This window comes from Haliotis asinina, chromosome 10 (genome assembly GCF_037392515.1).
Source record: "Haliotis asinina isolate JCU_RB_2024 chromosome 10, JCU_Hal_asi_v2, whole genome shotgun sequence".
NCBI lineage: Eukaryota > Metazoa > Mollusca > Gastropoda > Lepetellida > Haliotidae > Haliotis > Haliotis asinina.
In genome coordinates this window covers 16082990-16097554 of record NC_090289.1, presented here as the reverse complement: position 1 = coordinate 16097554, position 14565 = coordinate 16082990, and the positions used below count along the sequence as shown (strand labels likewise).

At 38.9% G+C, this 14565-nt stretch overlaps 3 protein-coding genes across 32 annotated transcripts in view; 1 reads left to right on the top strand and 2 right to left on the bottom strand.

Moving 5' to 3' along the window:
- Positions 1-749: 749 nt before the first annotated feature.
- LOC137298195 (UPAR/Ly6 domain-containing protein cold-like) lies at positions 750-8527 on the top strand. Its single transcript, XM_067830353.1, has 4 exons — positions 750-965; positions 5594-5713; positions 6245-6423; positions 7104-8527. The coding sequence occupies exons 1-4, from the start codon at positions 908-910 to the stop codon at positions 7221-7223; spliced, it is 477 nt and encodes a 158-aa protein (XP_067686454.1). The 5' UTR covers positions 750-907; the 3' UTR covers positions 7224-8527.
- Positions 1777-2748, bottom strand: LOC137297735 (uncharacterized). Its single transcript, XM_067829676.1, has one exon. The coding sequence runs from the start codon at positions 2746-2748 to the stop codon at positions 1777-1779; it is 972 nt and encodes a 323-aa protein (XP_067685777.1).
- A 1862-nt stretch (positions 8528-10389) lies between the features above and the next one.
- LOC137298984 (tensin-3-like) overlaps positions 10390-14565 on the bottom strand; it is a 230683-nt gene continuing 226507 nt past the window's right edge. For all 30 annotated transcript variants that reach the window (XM_067831414.1, XM_067831422.1, XM_067831425.1 and 27 more), the window contains 2 exons: positions 14455-14499; positions 10390-13892 (listed from right to left, as the gene is read on the bottom strand). In XM_067831414.1, coding sequence (XP_067687515.1) covers positions 13745-13892; positions 14455-14499 — 193 coding nt within the window. In that variant the 3' untranslated portion in view covers positions 10390-13744. The remainder of the gene's footprint in view (positions 13893-14454; positions 14500-14565) is intronic.

Sequence of the window (14565 nt, the reverse complement as noted above, 5' to 3'; positions counted from 1 at the left end):
ACGAAGATCGTGGCGTCTGGTAACAGGGTCATGCAGACTGCAGCCTCACCTGGTCAGGTAGCACTATTGGTATTTTAAATAGTAAGCGTACAAATCAATATAAAATACTGCAAAGGTAATACAATGTTAGCACAATATATAGTGTCAAATCCAATGGCATTACATAAACTATCTCATTATTATAGAAAAGCCGTGGTTATAGAGAAACACTGCAATGACAGACAAAGATTCCGAATCTCTAGTTTGGACGAAACATTCCGAAACTCTAGTTTGGATACGAAACCCAGGGGTTGAAAGCATGAGAAGTTTTTCACGCCGTTGGGGCACGATGACACGAGAACAAGTAAGTCACTGAGACTTGAGTACTTATTATTATACTTATTTTCCTCTTGCGACAAGCCGTGTCCAGTGTTCGACTGAACCCCACAATCACAATGAGGCTCACTAATGTCACCCCGACGGAAACGAAAGCTACCTTACACCCTTAATAAATCTAATTGCTCTAGATTGAGGGAAACACGCCAATCGTTTCCGTGATTTCTTTACGCAGTTTACATTTGACACACATAGATGCCAATATTGGTGAAAAATGTCCCAATCAAATTACTTTTTCTTGTAATGGGAATGCATATAAATATCAAACAATCATTCCACAAGAAAACAAGTCTATTTTGCTGATGTCAGTTTATCTTATAAATAAACTTTTAGCTGTAAATTGTTTATACGTTACTTGTTGTCCCGTGAATAGTACATTGAGTCACAGGTATGTCAACGACGCACCTGTTCATATTGACTTTACTAACAGTTGCCTCCCTTTAGTTAGAATATCCAAAAGGAGAGTAGCTATTACTTTAGGTCTTATACAGGTTACCTGTATGAGTGTCGGACACACACCGATCCAACATCTATGGTCCAGATGGATTCACTAATTACAACATGGTGCCTGTTGGGCTTGTTTAGTGCAAGTAAGTACTTTTCTTACGATACATTTGTTTGTTTGAATTATTGTTTCAGTTGTTCATGCTTTTACCTGCGAATGTTTACCTGTGCAGGGAACACCAAAATGGCGGCCTGATCAGTTTTTAGATTCTCCTTTCAAATGAGAAAGACAAATTGAAACTGTGGCCTTTGATTTCATTTAGATTTCCATATTAACGAGTGTTTAATGTGTGTGATAGTGTCTATTTATAATCAATAGGAAGTACTGTGACATAAATGGTACCCAAACTCATGTAGTCTTTATTAGCAAACACTTCCGGTATTTCTTAGATTGGTAAGTGTACATTTGAACATTACAGCACTAACTCCATAAACTGCTGAATTGTTCTTGACGACTGGTTATCATTTTTGGAGATTGTGTTAAGGTGTAAAGGGCTAGAGTGCAGTTTACCGGGCGCGCGACCCGGGACTGCTGAGCGCTCGCTAATGAGCGCGCTATAGTGATATCGCGCTGTAGAGCTACTGAACTGTTTCACTTTACCGCGCTAATGTATCCTTATGGTTAGGGACCCCGCTTCTAGATCCTTAGGGTTAGGGACCCCCCCTTCTAGATCCTTAGGGTTAGGGACCCCCCCCCTTGTAGATCCTTAGGGTTAGGGAGTAAAGGTTAGGGTTGGCTTACCTTAGATGCGATTATATCCATATATCCTTCCATTGTGAATTTGAAACATGTTTTGTCCCACCAGGACTCGTCAGTGCAGCTTGGTTTCCATAAGGAAACTGCAGACGTGTTTCGGATGTTGTCTGACTGTGGCCGAAACACGTCGTGAACCCGAGTTACAGTTCGGCAAGTGGCTTGCGTACACGTTCCTCCACCCGTTGTAGATTCGGTTTGTACACACGTTTCACCGTATCCAGGAAGGCGAGGTATTTGTCGTGGGCCCCAGACAAGTATTTGCGCCGGAATATGTACTCGACAAAGTAGGAATCATACAGCGCCTTCTGTGTTCCCGAGCTTGGTAGCCCACAGTTTTTCACGGCACGCCAAGTTGACTCGATTGTATTTGTGTGAGCACCAGTTTCTGGATCCTTAAAGTGTTCACTGTGGTTCACTGTCAGGCGCTTATATCCAAGTTGGCCCAACTTCGAATACGCCTTCCAACAATCGGTGATTATGGTAGTCCCTTTGGCGACGTGTTTTTCAATAGCCGGGAGGAGTGTGTCGGCGCTCCGGTCTGTCAGCGTCGTAAGAAACACTTGGCGGCTTTCGCGTTCGATGCCGCCAAGCACCCACACACCTTCCACCCTTTTCCCACGGTTGTACTTTCGCTTGCCAAACTTGGACTCGTCGATTTCCACCGTGGTTCCAGGGCCGCCGATCTGGGAACTGTCTGCCTCAATCACTGTCATGCAGATTTCCCGACAAAACATATTCCAGTCCACCAGTGTGTGTTTGGAACCGATCCTGAGTTCCCGCTGGATGACATGTGATAGAGTCTTGTACACCCAGTAGTACAAATGCTTCATTACTTGAGCCAGAGTGAGGTGGGAACCGCTGAACCAGCTCCCCTCCCGGATCGAAACTTTCTGGCCGCAGGTCTTCACTCGGCACCTCCACACTAATCCATCTCGACCGTAGCTGCTGTCTTTTTTCTTGGTCAACTCGCCACTACCACAACGGGGACAGGCTCCTGCGAAGTCACCTATGACCCCGTGCGTAGTCAGCCAGTCGACAAGTGCTGACAAATCGAAAGTCAAACGATAAACGTCATTGTATATCATAGCTTCGCTGGATTGGCTGCACGACATGTTGAAAACAATGCCTAGGTGTGGCTTCTCGCTTTGATGAATGGGTAGGCGGGGCCTAGCTCTGCGCATGCGCAGTAAATGAAAACAAACCATAATAGTTTGTTTTCATTCACTGCGCATGCGCAGAGCTAGTGGGATATTGACCCGTTAAACGAGCACTAACTAACTGTGATCGCACCGGTGGTCCCGAGGTAGCGTGTCCGCTAATTAGTCTAATTAGCACCAGTTGGAATCCCACGACCCCTGCTGAGAGCGTTCGAGCCCCGCCAGCACAGCGAAAAGAATCGGAAAAAGTGCGCCCGGTAAAGTGCACTACTCCCGTGTAAAGAACCTCGATACACTATGTACATAATCGTAATACTATACACATAATGCTAACTATTTCCTTCTCTGGATGAATTGTGGCAGGGAGACTATATGTGTTGTAGATAATCCCTGATTATCAACACTGCTGTCTGTAAAGGTGAAATTTATGCGTTGAGAGAGGGACTAGATGTATAAGCCTAATTGATTCTGTACTATCCACACTTTCTGATATTTGTACTTACCAAAAACGGTGAACTTTAACACAAAGTTACTTCATATGACTATGAGCATATATCATGCATGTATCCTGCCGTAATGTAAAATCATGGATATCTGTCACTTATCACTTTTCACGCAGCTATCACTTCCGGATTTACGCGGTCGCTACACATAAAAGTGTGACATAAGAGTTTGTGTTAGTAACCAAGAAGTCGTCTTCTTCCTGCTGTCTGGATTCAGAAATCACAAACTTCAAAGTAGAGTTTTTTGTCCATAGTTTTCCAGCAAAGGTATTTTTACTCATCTACGCTAATGCAAAAACATCAAGACGTAATTAAACCCTAAAAAATAGTTTCATTCATGACATCGTCTATCTGCTGGTTGTCTGTATTGGTAGATGGTTATACTAAAAGGTCATGACCTCAAAAGGCAGGGTGTTTTTCGTGACAAATATCCTCGGAAGCCAATTCAGACACAGTCCTTATAACTTTACAGCAAATTTTCATGAAAAGTTACCAAGTAAAAACAATTAATATGACTTTTTATGATCAAATCAAATGGTTTTCATTAAGGAATAATGAACAAATGCTTGTGTTTATTCAGTAAATGTAGAATATCATTTAAATTTTCATTCAAGGTTACTGGCACTTGTACTAGTTTGAATGCATCTTTTTGATGAAAAAAGACAAAAGTAGGCAAATTCTGAACATTTCCTGACTAAAACCTTCTTATCAACATGGTTAGACATGAACTTCAATGCTACATCGGTATCAGCTTTTGGTGTAAACTATTCACCATACTGTTTGTCCGGTTTTAGCTATCACGAATATTGATGTCACTGCGCGCAATTGACTTTGATAAAGTTGTTTGGATGATGGCTTCGTCCCGCTACTATAGCGATGTGTCAGATGCTGAAATATATGTTTTTATGAACATTTTATATTGATGAAGGTTTGTATAAATGCTGATTTTAATGTGTTAGGTGAGCAAATATTGATTACGCGAAGCTATGGGATTACTCTTTTTCAGTAACTTCAGCATAAGCATTGTTCATTTAATAATTGGTTGCTTAACTGCATTTGCAAGTATTGTTATGAAATATAGAAATATCTTCTGAGCTGGTCTCAAGTTATTACTTTCTGTAGAAGTTGTGTTTCTGACTCTTGGATTCCAAGTTTGACCTTCACATACACCTTTACCTTTACTAGTCTGAGATGTAACATGTGTGTGAGATGGCCTATCATCTCTTGTATGCGAGACATGTGCACTCACTCACTAACTGAAAAACGTCACCTTAATTAATCCAATCACCATGGGACCTGTGAAGATCCATGGTAGAATAAGTCTTCAACAACCCATGCTTGTCACAAAAGGCAACTATGCTTGTTAGAAGAGGCGACTAACAGGATCGGGTGGTCAGGCTCACTGACTTGGTTAACACATATTGTCATTTCCCAATTGCCCACATTAGTCCTCATGCTATTGATCACTGGATTGTCTGGTCCAGATTCAATTATATACAGACCATCATATAGTTGTGATATTCCTGAGTGCAGCCGAAAACCATACTCACTCACTCAATCATCATGATCACAGTGGAACCAACTCGATTTGGTGTGAACGCATCACCTTTGATAAACTTGTTCAATGGTAGCTGTGAATAGAGCCATGGGTGTTCTTAAAAATGTTTAATTGTGGCTGTCTGCATTGATCTTGTAAAGATGAATGTACCATAACATTTTTAGGAAGTGGTCAAGTGCCATATTTGGTATTATGGTACAAATTCTAGTGCTTTTTTTGGTTCCATGAGGAATTTAAACTCATGCTGTATTCCACATGTGTAGTGTCTTCTGCCTGTTGTGCTCTCCCATGTTTGTCTTTGTGCAAGGAGTGTGATCAGTGTGCAAAACCGTTTACACAATTTGCTATGCTTGTCACAAGAGGCAACTAACGAGATCGGGTGGTCAGACTCGCTGACTTGATTGACACATGTCATCGGTTCCCAATTGCGCAGATCGATGCCCATGTTGTTGGTCACTGGATTGTCTGGTCCAGACTCGATTATTTACAGACCGCTGCCATATAGGTGGAATATTGCTGAGTGCGGCGTCAAACTAAACTCACTGATATAGGCAGCAGTTCTCTGATAAATTTAGTGATAGAAACAGCAAGACAGAAATGCAAGAATTATTAAGAATTGCTAATTATTTCCTTACACATTGATAATACTTTATCATCTGCTGTGCCACTAAATACCACTGTTTTAATCCCTGCAGCAGGGTGAGCATGTCTGGGCAGTAAAGTGTTCTGTGATCCACAGGTCTGGCCCTCGAGTGTTATGTGTGTGAGAACCAAGCAGACAACCGAGACAAGTGTGTGAAGACGACCATTCAGTGCCGAGAGAACCAGGACACATGTATGACCAGGGTGCACTGGCACGGTAGGTGGTACAAGTCAGTCAAGACACAGCTCATTGGCATGGTAAATTGTAATAACGAATTTAATTCTAACAACCATACTGTTTTGCCTCCTGAGCGACATGGAAAATTATAGATTATTATCATCCATTTCAAATTTGTATGTATGGATCGTAAAGATCTGGCTAGGGCTTGGAGTGGAATTCTTGTTTAGTCTCAGGGCTTGAGGGCCATGCTAGGAAATGAACTGCCTTTGACTGAATACAGCATAAAATGGGTACCTGGTGGGATATGTCATGTGACATTAACCTTCTGGTGCCTCACACACAGCTTGGATTATCCGGGGTAATGGTAATCAGATTGTGCACTTATGGCATCCTTTGTGCTCTTTGAGCAGGATATGATTTTATGAAGCCTGGAAAAGAGCATTATAAATATTCTTTATTATTATCATTTAATCTTTCTGAGTAATTGATCTATGTTGAGAAGCACCTATTTATGTGGCTGGCTAGTGTATGTATGTATGTGTGAGAGTTGATGCCTCTTGTTTCCAGCACCTGACTTCTGGACACCTCGCAATGTGAAGGTTCACCATGTCTTCAAGAGCTGCAACTCTTCCAACTTCTGTGCCAGGGAACAGCGTCGTCTTGGCACGACATGCATGAGAGACTGGTACAAGGACTGGGAGTGTGTGGAGTGTTGTCAGGGAGACAGATGCAACTACTACACAACAGTAAGTTCCACATACAATCAGCGGCATGCCTGGTTCCAAATGATCTTCAATTCATTTTTTTTTTAATTTCAAACATATCAAATATCTGTTATGGAGGATATTTCATGTGTCGAGTGATCCTCGAAGGTTCGGGTTAGTATTGATATTCACTAACCCATTCTTGTCGTAAGAGTCGGCTAATGGGAGGGGGGATTTGGTTGACACATGTGTCATTGTATCCCAATTGCGTTGATTGATGCTCATGCTGTTGATCACTGGATTGTCAGGTCCCAGGTCACTTGTTTACAGACTGCTGAAACGTAACTGGAATGTTGCTGAGTGCATCATTAAGAAACAAGCAGTCGATCATGTGTCTAGTGAAATATGACATATCCATTATGGCCTAACGTACAAAACATGATATTTGTATCCATGACTGAAAATAAGAGATTCTTCGTGTTCTTCACATCACTGTTAATATTAAGATGGTAATCATAAGTACATTCATCATACCAGAAAAATGACCCAGAAATCAGTAAGTAACCTCAGCAATATTAACAGTGGTGTGCACTAGCAAATTATGGAATTTTTAGAGTAGGGCTCAGGTGTAACCCAGGAACCACTGAATAATGAGAATCTATGAGATACAAACTCCTCACCTCTGGCAATTACATGCTCAGTAAACTATCTTTTTGTTTCAGTTGGATGCATCAAGCCTAAAAGCCAGTGCTACACTTCTCATGGTTTCCATGGCGATACATCTGATGTTCAAATTGACAGACACACACAGTATCTTGCCATCATTCCTACGTATTGTATGATTAACAAAGATAGTTGATGGACCCTTTCCAAAATCATTTTTATGGACACATTTGACCATTCCTTGAAACAACAATATTCAGCTACTGACACTGGTATTTTTCATCCATAATCTGAAAATCATCAATATTTCAAGACTTACTTCATTCCATAAAGAGTGATTTCACTTAAGGTAAATGCTATTATTTGATGCACTTCATGCCATAAAGAATGGTTTTGATTGTGAATGTCATTACTTGATTTACTACCCTGAAGAAGGGTTTCACCTCATAACTCAATTTATTTCACTCTGTAATGAAGAGTTTCACTTTAGATACATTGACATCCCATTTATGCATGTATGCATTAAATAGAACTTTACACTTGTACTCATAGGGGATGTGTATAACCAATTTTCCCACTGTCAGCACAGACATAAATAACCATCTTATTTCATATCTTCATGTTTTGCATCTCAGTTGCGTCTGGGTGACAATTTCTGCCTGTCCCCCATCTGCTGGATGGGGTTTCTTTGTACATACCCATACTGTATATTCTGCATAATGTTAATCACAATAAACAAAGGTGATTTCCATGTACTCATTTCCAGAATTACAAAAGTTGAAGATATTTTTCTGTCATGATTACACAATGCTATTTAGAAAGTGGTCAACTGTAACATGTTATATTTTGGATTACACTTTCTTAGTAAAGTAGAAATTCTTGGGCCTTTTTTAAAATCCCATATGTGAGTCAACAAAAAAAGTACTTGAATTTGTACTTTACTAAGAAAGTGTAATCCAAAATATAACATATGTTATGTGATGAATGTTGTTGATAGTTATTAATGTGAATAATATTTTTATACAGGGATTGTATATCATGTATATTAGAGATCATTCTTGTACATAGATTTTAGTGTTTGTAATCATTTTAATTTCATTTTCAGATTGTTAGAATGTATATAGTTAAAGACATAAAAATGTGCACTCAGTAGCCTACTTATTGGACCAAAATAGATTTCACAAATAGAGTGCGTCTAATGAAAATTTAATGAATGTGATCTTCATGTTGTATATGACTGACAGTAAGGGTTCTGGAACCCAGACACCTTTTGGCTATGTAATCAACACAGGAAGGTAAACTTGTTGATGTTGAGCATATTTTAACACACGTGTATACAGGCCAAAGGGACAGTCATCTGCTTGTATATACAATACCTGGTTTCTACATTTTATCCCAGTAATATTTTTATGTACATCAATGAATGTTTTATGAAATATGTAACATTTTTAATAAACATTTAGAATAAGCAAGGTGAAATCTCTTTACGTTTTGTCATTTTGTTAACTTAGTAGTGCACATCCTAAGCACAGAGACAGGATGCAAAAGAAATGCAACTTTAACTTCAATTGCCAATAAATGTTAATTCATGGAACACATACTCTTAACAGTATGAATAAACAACATAAGAGTAATCGTTGAAGAAATGCATCGTGATCTCTGGTGAAAACACTCATGTTCATTGAAAAAGCATCACTCAACCCCACAACACAAAAAAAATGTTATGTAACAGTGTCTACATCAGTAGCGGGTGTGACCCCCACTGGCTGCAATAAACACAGTTAGGCATTGTCTCATTGAGTCAACTAGCGTCAGGAAGAAGGCTTGGGGTATTTGATTCCATTCTCTGACCAAATCTCTGGCTCCCAATTTCAATCCCACACATGCTCGATTGGCGCCATATCTGGAACTGATAATCCCAGTACAGCAGCTTTGCAGACTCCTGCCAGCCTGACCGTCCGGGACAGTCTGTTTTGCAACTGCATGGTCAGTTTTAAAAAGTTGCATGCCCAATGGTCTTGCATGAATCTGACTTTGAGTATAATGACTAAAATGTTGACTGAAACGGATTTGAAAACATTAAGCAGCTCCCCCTCTTATTTACCTTATTTTTTCTTAATCCAGAAGGTTCTGGACCAGCAACTTTTGCAAAAGTGAACATATATTCAGGTGGACAAGCTCTATTTAATGAATAATAAGTCTTCATTTGCTTGGTTTCAAACACTGTTTTTCCTTCAAATATTCATTAGTATTATTCAGCTTTTGGCATTTACATGTTCAATGAATGCTGATGGGTCTGATTATTTGACTTCAAGTGTACTGAGTCACTATTTACAAAAACAGATAAACAGATAAATGATCTGGTTGGTTGTCAGCACCATCAACCAGTGGGTTGTGTCTTCCATTGTTAGTCTACAAGCAGGGGATTCACAGACAGCAAAGGTTGAGGCCCTTCTCTTGCCTTTGCAGTGATCTCCCTTACCCAGGATCTACAGTCCACTAAATGTTAAGTAGTAAACCTTACTCATGAGATAATTGTCAGTGGCTACAATCTTGTAACACATTTTCTGTTAGTGATACAACAGCAACACTCTTCATATTCACAAATATGCACGAAGAACTAAGTAAAATACCCTCTGACATATCTTACGATTGAATGAGCCCTGACCCTTTAGAGTATATCTGGGACATGATTGGTAATTGTATGCAACAAATGGATCCTGTACACAACCTGGCCTAACAGGAAGCTGCTTTATGTAAGGAATGGTGTATACTGGCCCTTCAGAGGATCAGGAGGCTGACATGAGGTATAAGGAGGCGAGTGCTGGCTGTCATACAGTCACATAGGGGTTAAAATTGGTACTGACCTGGAATCATGTAAGACATGCAACATGACATTTGGAATGTTCACATTCACCAATAAAACAAACATTAAACATTCCTGGGCCATACTTGTACATGTAAATATTGTTTTTTTTGTGGTTATTGAAAATCAGTGTTTTTTAGTAAATTAGCAACTATCATCATAGAGTCAACATGGATTCCAACAATTATGTCATTTTGTATGAGTGAAAGGATCAAACATTAGTAAAAATGTTCTTCAACTGTGGTCACCACAAGCAAGAAGTTTTATGTACGTGTTGAAAACCTACTCTTGCAAAAATCCGAGGGGTGCTTAACTGAGTTCTTTTTGTATGGAATATAGTGCTGTGACAATTCTGACACCTGAAAACTGAGTTCCAGTCAACAAACTACATATCAGTACAAGTGAATACTGTGTTAAGGCAGTTCCTGATATATTCTGTCACTCAATTTCCAGTATGAAAGGAAAACAAAACAAGAAGATTTATACAAAGATGATTTATTCATAGTGATATCACTTCTCCGATGCAGTAACGGAATAGATAAACACTCCATCAGTTCCAACTACGAAGCTATTTTAGGATAGCAGTACTGTGTACATACATACATTATACTTCTCCTTGGCCAACAAGAGGCTCAGTCTATCATGGTGTCGGCCTCTGTGAGCTTTCTGCCCTCCTTCAGTCTTGGCAACACTTGGAGGTACAGAATCTGAAGATTGGGCTTAGCCATTTACATCACTTCACTCCTGTTGCCTTCTCTACATCAAAATTCCAGAATCACTGGCAACTCCATCAAGAATCATTATAAACATTTTCTGATTTGAAACAGATTTGATAAAAATTGTTCTGAGGACAAAGCTGAAACCCAATCTTCAGCAAAGCTTGTTTGTGGTTTCACTGACAAATATTTAAATCCTTGTCTTCTGGCCGCATGCGTATTATATATATATCATACATCTAATATGTAATAATGTATGTTTCACAAAATTAGGAGACATTTTTGAGTTACCTATTGCAGTGGTTTTGTAGGGTCGAAAAGGTTCTGTATATGTATAATGTGTTAAATTTTCTCAACATTGGATATGCCCAGTTTCACACATCTGTTATTATGTCTGAACCACAGTTTGGTTAACCATTATTATCACGATATTTGGGAAGCATTACATGGAAATATCTACTGCAATAGTATTTCCCTCACCACTCATAAATGTCAGTAAAATTCACTATCCCTATTATGACCTATATTGTAATAAATATCTCTGTAACTTTCATCATCATGGGAGTAGGTCATGTTGACCTAAATCAACAGAACTGGTCACTTAATCCCCACTTCCAATGAAATAAATCAAGTTGACCCTTAAAGCATGGAATCCAGTCACTCTACAAATTACCACACTCATCCTACTGCCAAAGAACTGCCAGTGTTCATAAGGAAGTAGGTCAAGCTGACCTAGTTAACTGGCCTTCACATTCTGCTGACTGCATCATTGTCTGCCCTTGCCGACCACTAATTAATAACTACAATTTAGTGGTATAAATAAATGCTCTCTAACTGCAGTAAGTAGTAGTGTATAATATGTAATTAAATTTGAACAGGTCGCTTGTGGCATCACCGCTATTAAATGGCACAGAGAAGATACAAACTTCAAATAAAACTTAACTTTGGGGTTATGGTCATTAATCTAGATTTTGTTCTGACAGATAATCTCAAAATATCAGATCCATACTGTGTTAAAAATACATTCACCCTACCCAAAGTCACATGTGGTGGTTTTGAGTGTGGCAAAGATGTGAATATTTACTTGAAGAAATACCCACAAAAGTGCACTGAAAACAATGTTTATCTAGGTGGAGAGGCATGCAACTGATAACTCTAATAAAATAATCCTGCTACAGTAAACTCAGGACAATAACTCAACCATGCCATCAGAACACAATGCTATAAAGAACCAACAACAATTAAGTTAATATAGAGCTATACACAGCTATATCATGAAACAGCTCACTACTGTAAAATCAGGATCATGTGGTCACATACAGTGGTCACATGATCGATGATACCATTGCACTTCAGCAAAGTTGGTGCCATCCATTACATAAATACACTAGATGCAAATATTCATCAGTAACAAGAAATCCATTTAAAGCAATGCTACAACCTTGAAACATACGTAAATATAGATGTATACATAATATATTACAGAAGCAAGCTCGGCTGCCTATATGGTGTAGTGTATGTAAGATGACCTCTCAACTTTGACCTGCATTACGAATAAGGCCACAACGATTTCAAACTTATTACCCCAAGTGAATGAAATGCCATGAACACGAAGACCGCTACTGAAGGTCAGGGTCAGTGTTTTGCGTTGCATCATGGGTAGTAGCCACATTACTGTAGTAAGGTCACGAGTGTGATACACATTAGTATCCCTCAATCGATATATAAACATATTTATACACAGGCAGAACCTACCAAAGCACCTAACATGAGGCCCTACATTACAGACAATATCAATGTAATGTATAAACGAAGTCAATTTTACTACAGAAGTGCCTATAGTAAATATATGTCGGGCCAAAGATACTGACCTGTACACATTGTTATTGCCTGGTACTCTTTTCACACTGACATGTGTCAATTTCAATCCATCAAGAGTTGTCTCCCATAGAATGAGTTTAATAGCACCAATACATTGTGGAGACATAGCAGACGAGGTACATCAAGGTCAAACTCATTATAAGACTTTCAGCATACATTTCCAACATCTCCACAACAGTTTGCCCTTATGTGGTTGTCCTTGACCTTCTTTCCATATCTACATGACAACAAATGACATATATTTCACTTTCTACATGAGACAACAATATACAGAGAACTTATTCACACAAGAAGCTGGCATCGCCTTAATCTATATGTAGAATATCCAGTAACAAACACAAGTCTACAATGGTTTTTTTTAACTTACAAGATTCAAAATATATTACCTAGCCAAAAATTCACCTACAAGTTTAAGTTAAACTGATCATACAGTACAAATATATATACGAAGTATATAAATTGACAGTTAGCACTTTAATTGACAAAAGGCAACGGATGGATAATATATTATACAATTTCGAGAAGGGCAGTTCCTTATTGGTTGCCTGCCCTTTGGCAGTTTCTTTGGGGGATTTAACCCTTTATACATGTTATTTGCATAACAGAATAGCACTTTTAGGGTTAAAAAGCTTAAATGCTTGATCATATACAACAATATTAGCCAAACTGGGGTGTTACAGCAAAATCAGCAAGGGTTCCCAAATTGTTAAAAACTTTAAACAACTTCTAGTATGTGTGAAAAATATCTACACAATTTCAACATGAATATTTCACCATATAATATGCAAACAAATACATGATGCATTATCCCCCTTGGTTCATGGTTGAATCTAACACTTCAGGCAAGGTTTTGGCCATGATATTTCAGCATTTCTTAGTAGGAAATGATATACTTGCATCAACACCTCGGTAACCCTTTCTGTGCACAGCAAAAGGAGTTACGGTGAGAAAAACAAACCAGGGGGACATAAGACTCTTTGAAAATAATTCCATTTACTATGATTTTAAATCTGCAAGTGCAATACACCTGCACAACCAAACTTGCATCATTCATGTGCTAATTGCCCTTGCACAACCTGTTCTTCATCAATAAACAAGCCTAACAAAGCAGGCATGTAACAACCAAGCGATGGTAATATCAAATAAATTTTCCTCCAATGGCAATGAAAGACGAGTAGCAAGGCGAGTCACAGCTCGTGCTAGAGAACCTTGAAACCAGCTGTTATCCAATCAGATCCTATGACTTGATCTTGCTTTGACCAATCATGATCTTTGTTACAAAGTTGACGATGGCTGAAGCGGGTTGTTCGGGATCCAGCTCAGCGAACAAATGACATGAATTGTCAGACACTCCACCTTGTTTCCTTGCTACAAAGCCGAAGATCCTGAAGACACAGAGTGGTATACTAAAATGTTATTGAAAAATTCTGTAATTATTGTCAGAGAGAAGTTTATTCCTTACACTGTCATGCATGTTCACACGATAGCATGTTTTGTAGACTCTATGGAACAGTCATGATCACACTTAGTGAGAACTGGTAAAACATTTATTTCATCTGTATATACGTCCCAATGGGTAACATAAACAGTGCTTCACCTTTAATATACGTTGTCCACTTAAAGTAAACAGACTTAAACAAACAGCTGATGGGAAACATTCCAAAATGAAAACATTGCCGAGTTACATAAGAACACATCACTAACTGGTACACATCAACATTTGCTGTCAACAAAAACACAGACAACAGAAGTGAATGGGTCAAAATTTGACTTTGCATCAGCTTCATGTCAGCCATACAGTGATGAGTCCTAGGTCAAGCTAAAGACGACAAATTACTTTTGTTGGAAATTAAATACTTATTTCCTTATTTTGACAACAATGGTCTGCACTGAAGAGTTTAACAAAACTTTTTCAAAGAATCTTTTAGATCCCAGATATAAACTCACTTGACTTCTGCTTGCATCCCAGGTACATCTGTATCCCGCTTCCACCTATAACACAAGGAGTAGGTCAGAAACAGTTGTTACATACAAACATCTATCTAAAATCTGAACATT

What these genes read in the sequence shown, in the direction of transcription:
- LOC137297735 (XM_067829676.1), bottom strand. Translation starts at nt 2,748, where the DNA reads ATGTCGTGCAGCCAATCCAGCGAAGCTATGATATACAATGACGTTTAT.
- LOC137298195 (XM_067830353.1), top strand. Translation starts at nt 908, where the DNA reads ATGGTCCAGATGGATTCACTAATTACAACATGGTGCCTGTTGGGCTTG. An exon ending in GACCAGGGTGCACTGGCACG is followed by an intron (nt 5,714 to 6,244) that starts GTAGGTGGTACA and finishes TCTTGTTTCCAG; the next exon opens with CACCTGACTTCTGGACACCT. An exon ending in GATGCAACTACTACACAACA is followed by an intron (nt 6,424 to 7,103) that starts GTAAGTTCCACA and finishes TTTTTGTTTCAG; the next exon opens with TTGGATGCATCAAGCCTAAA.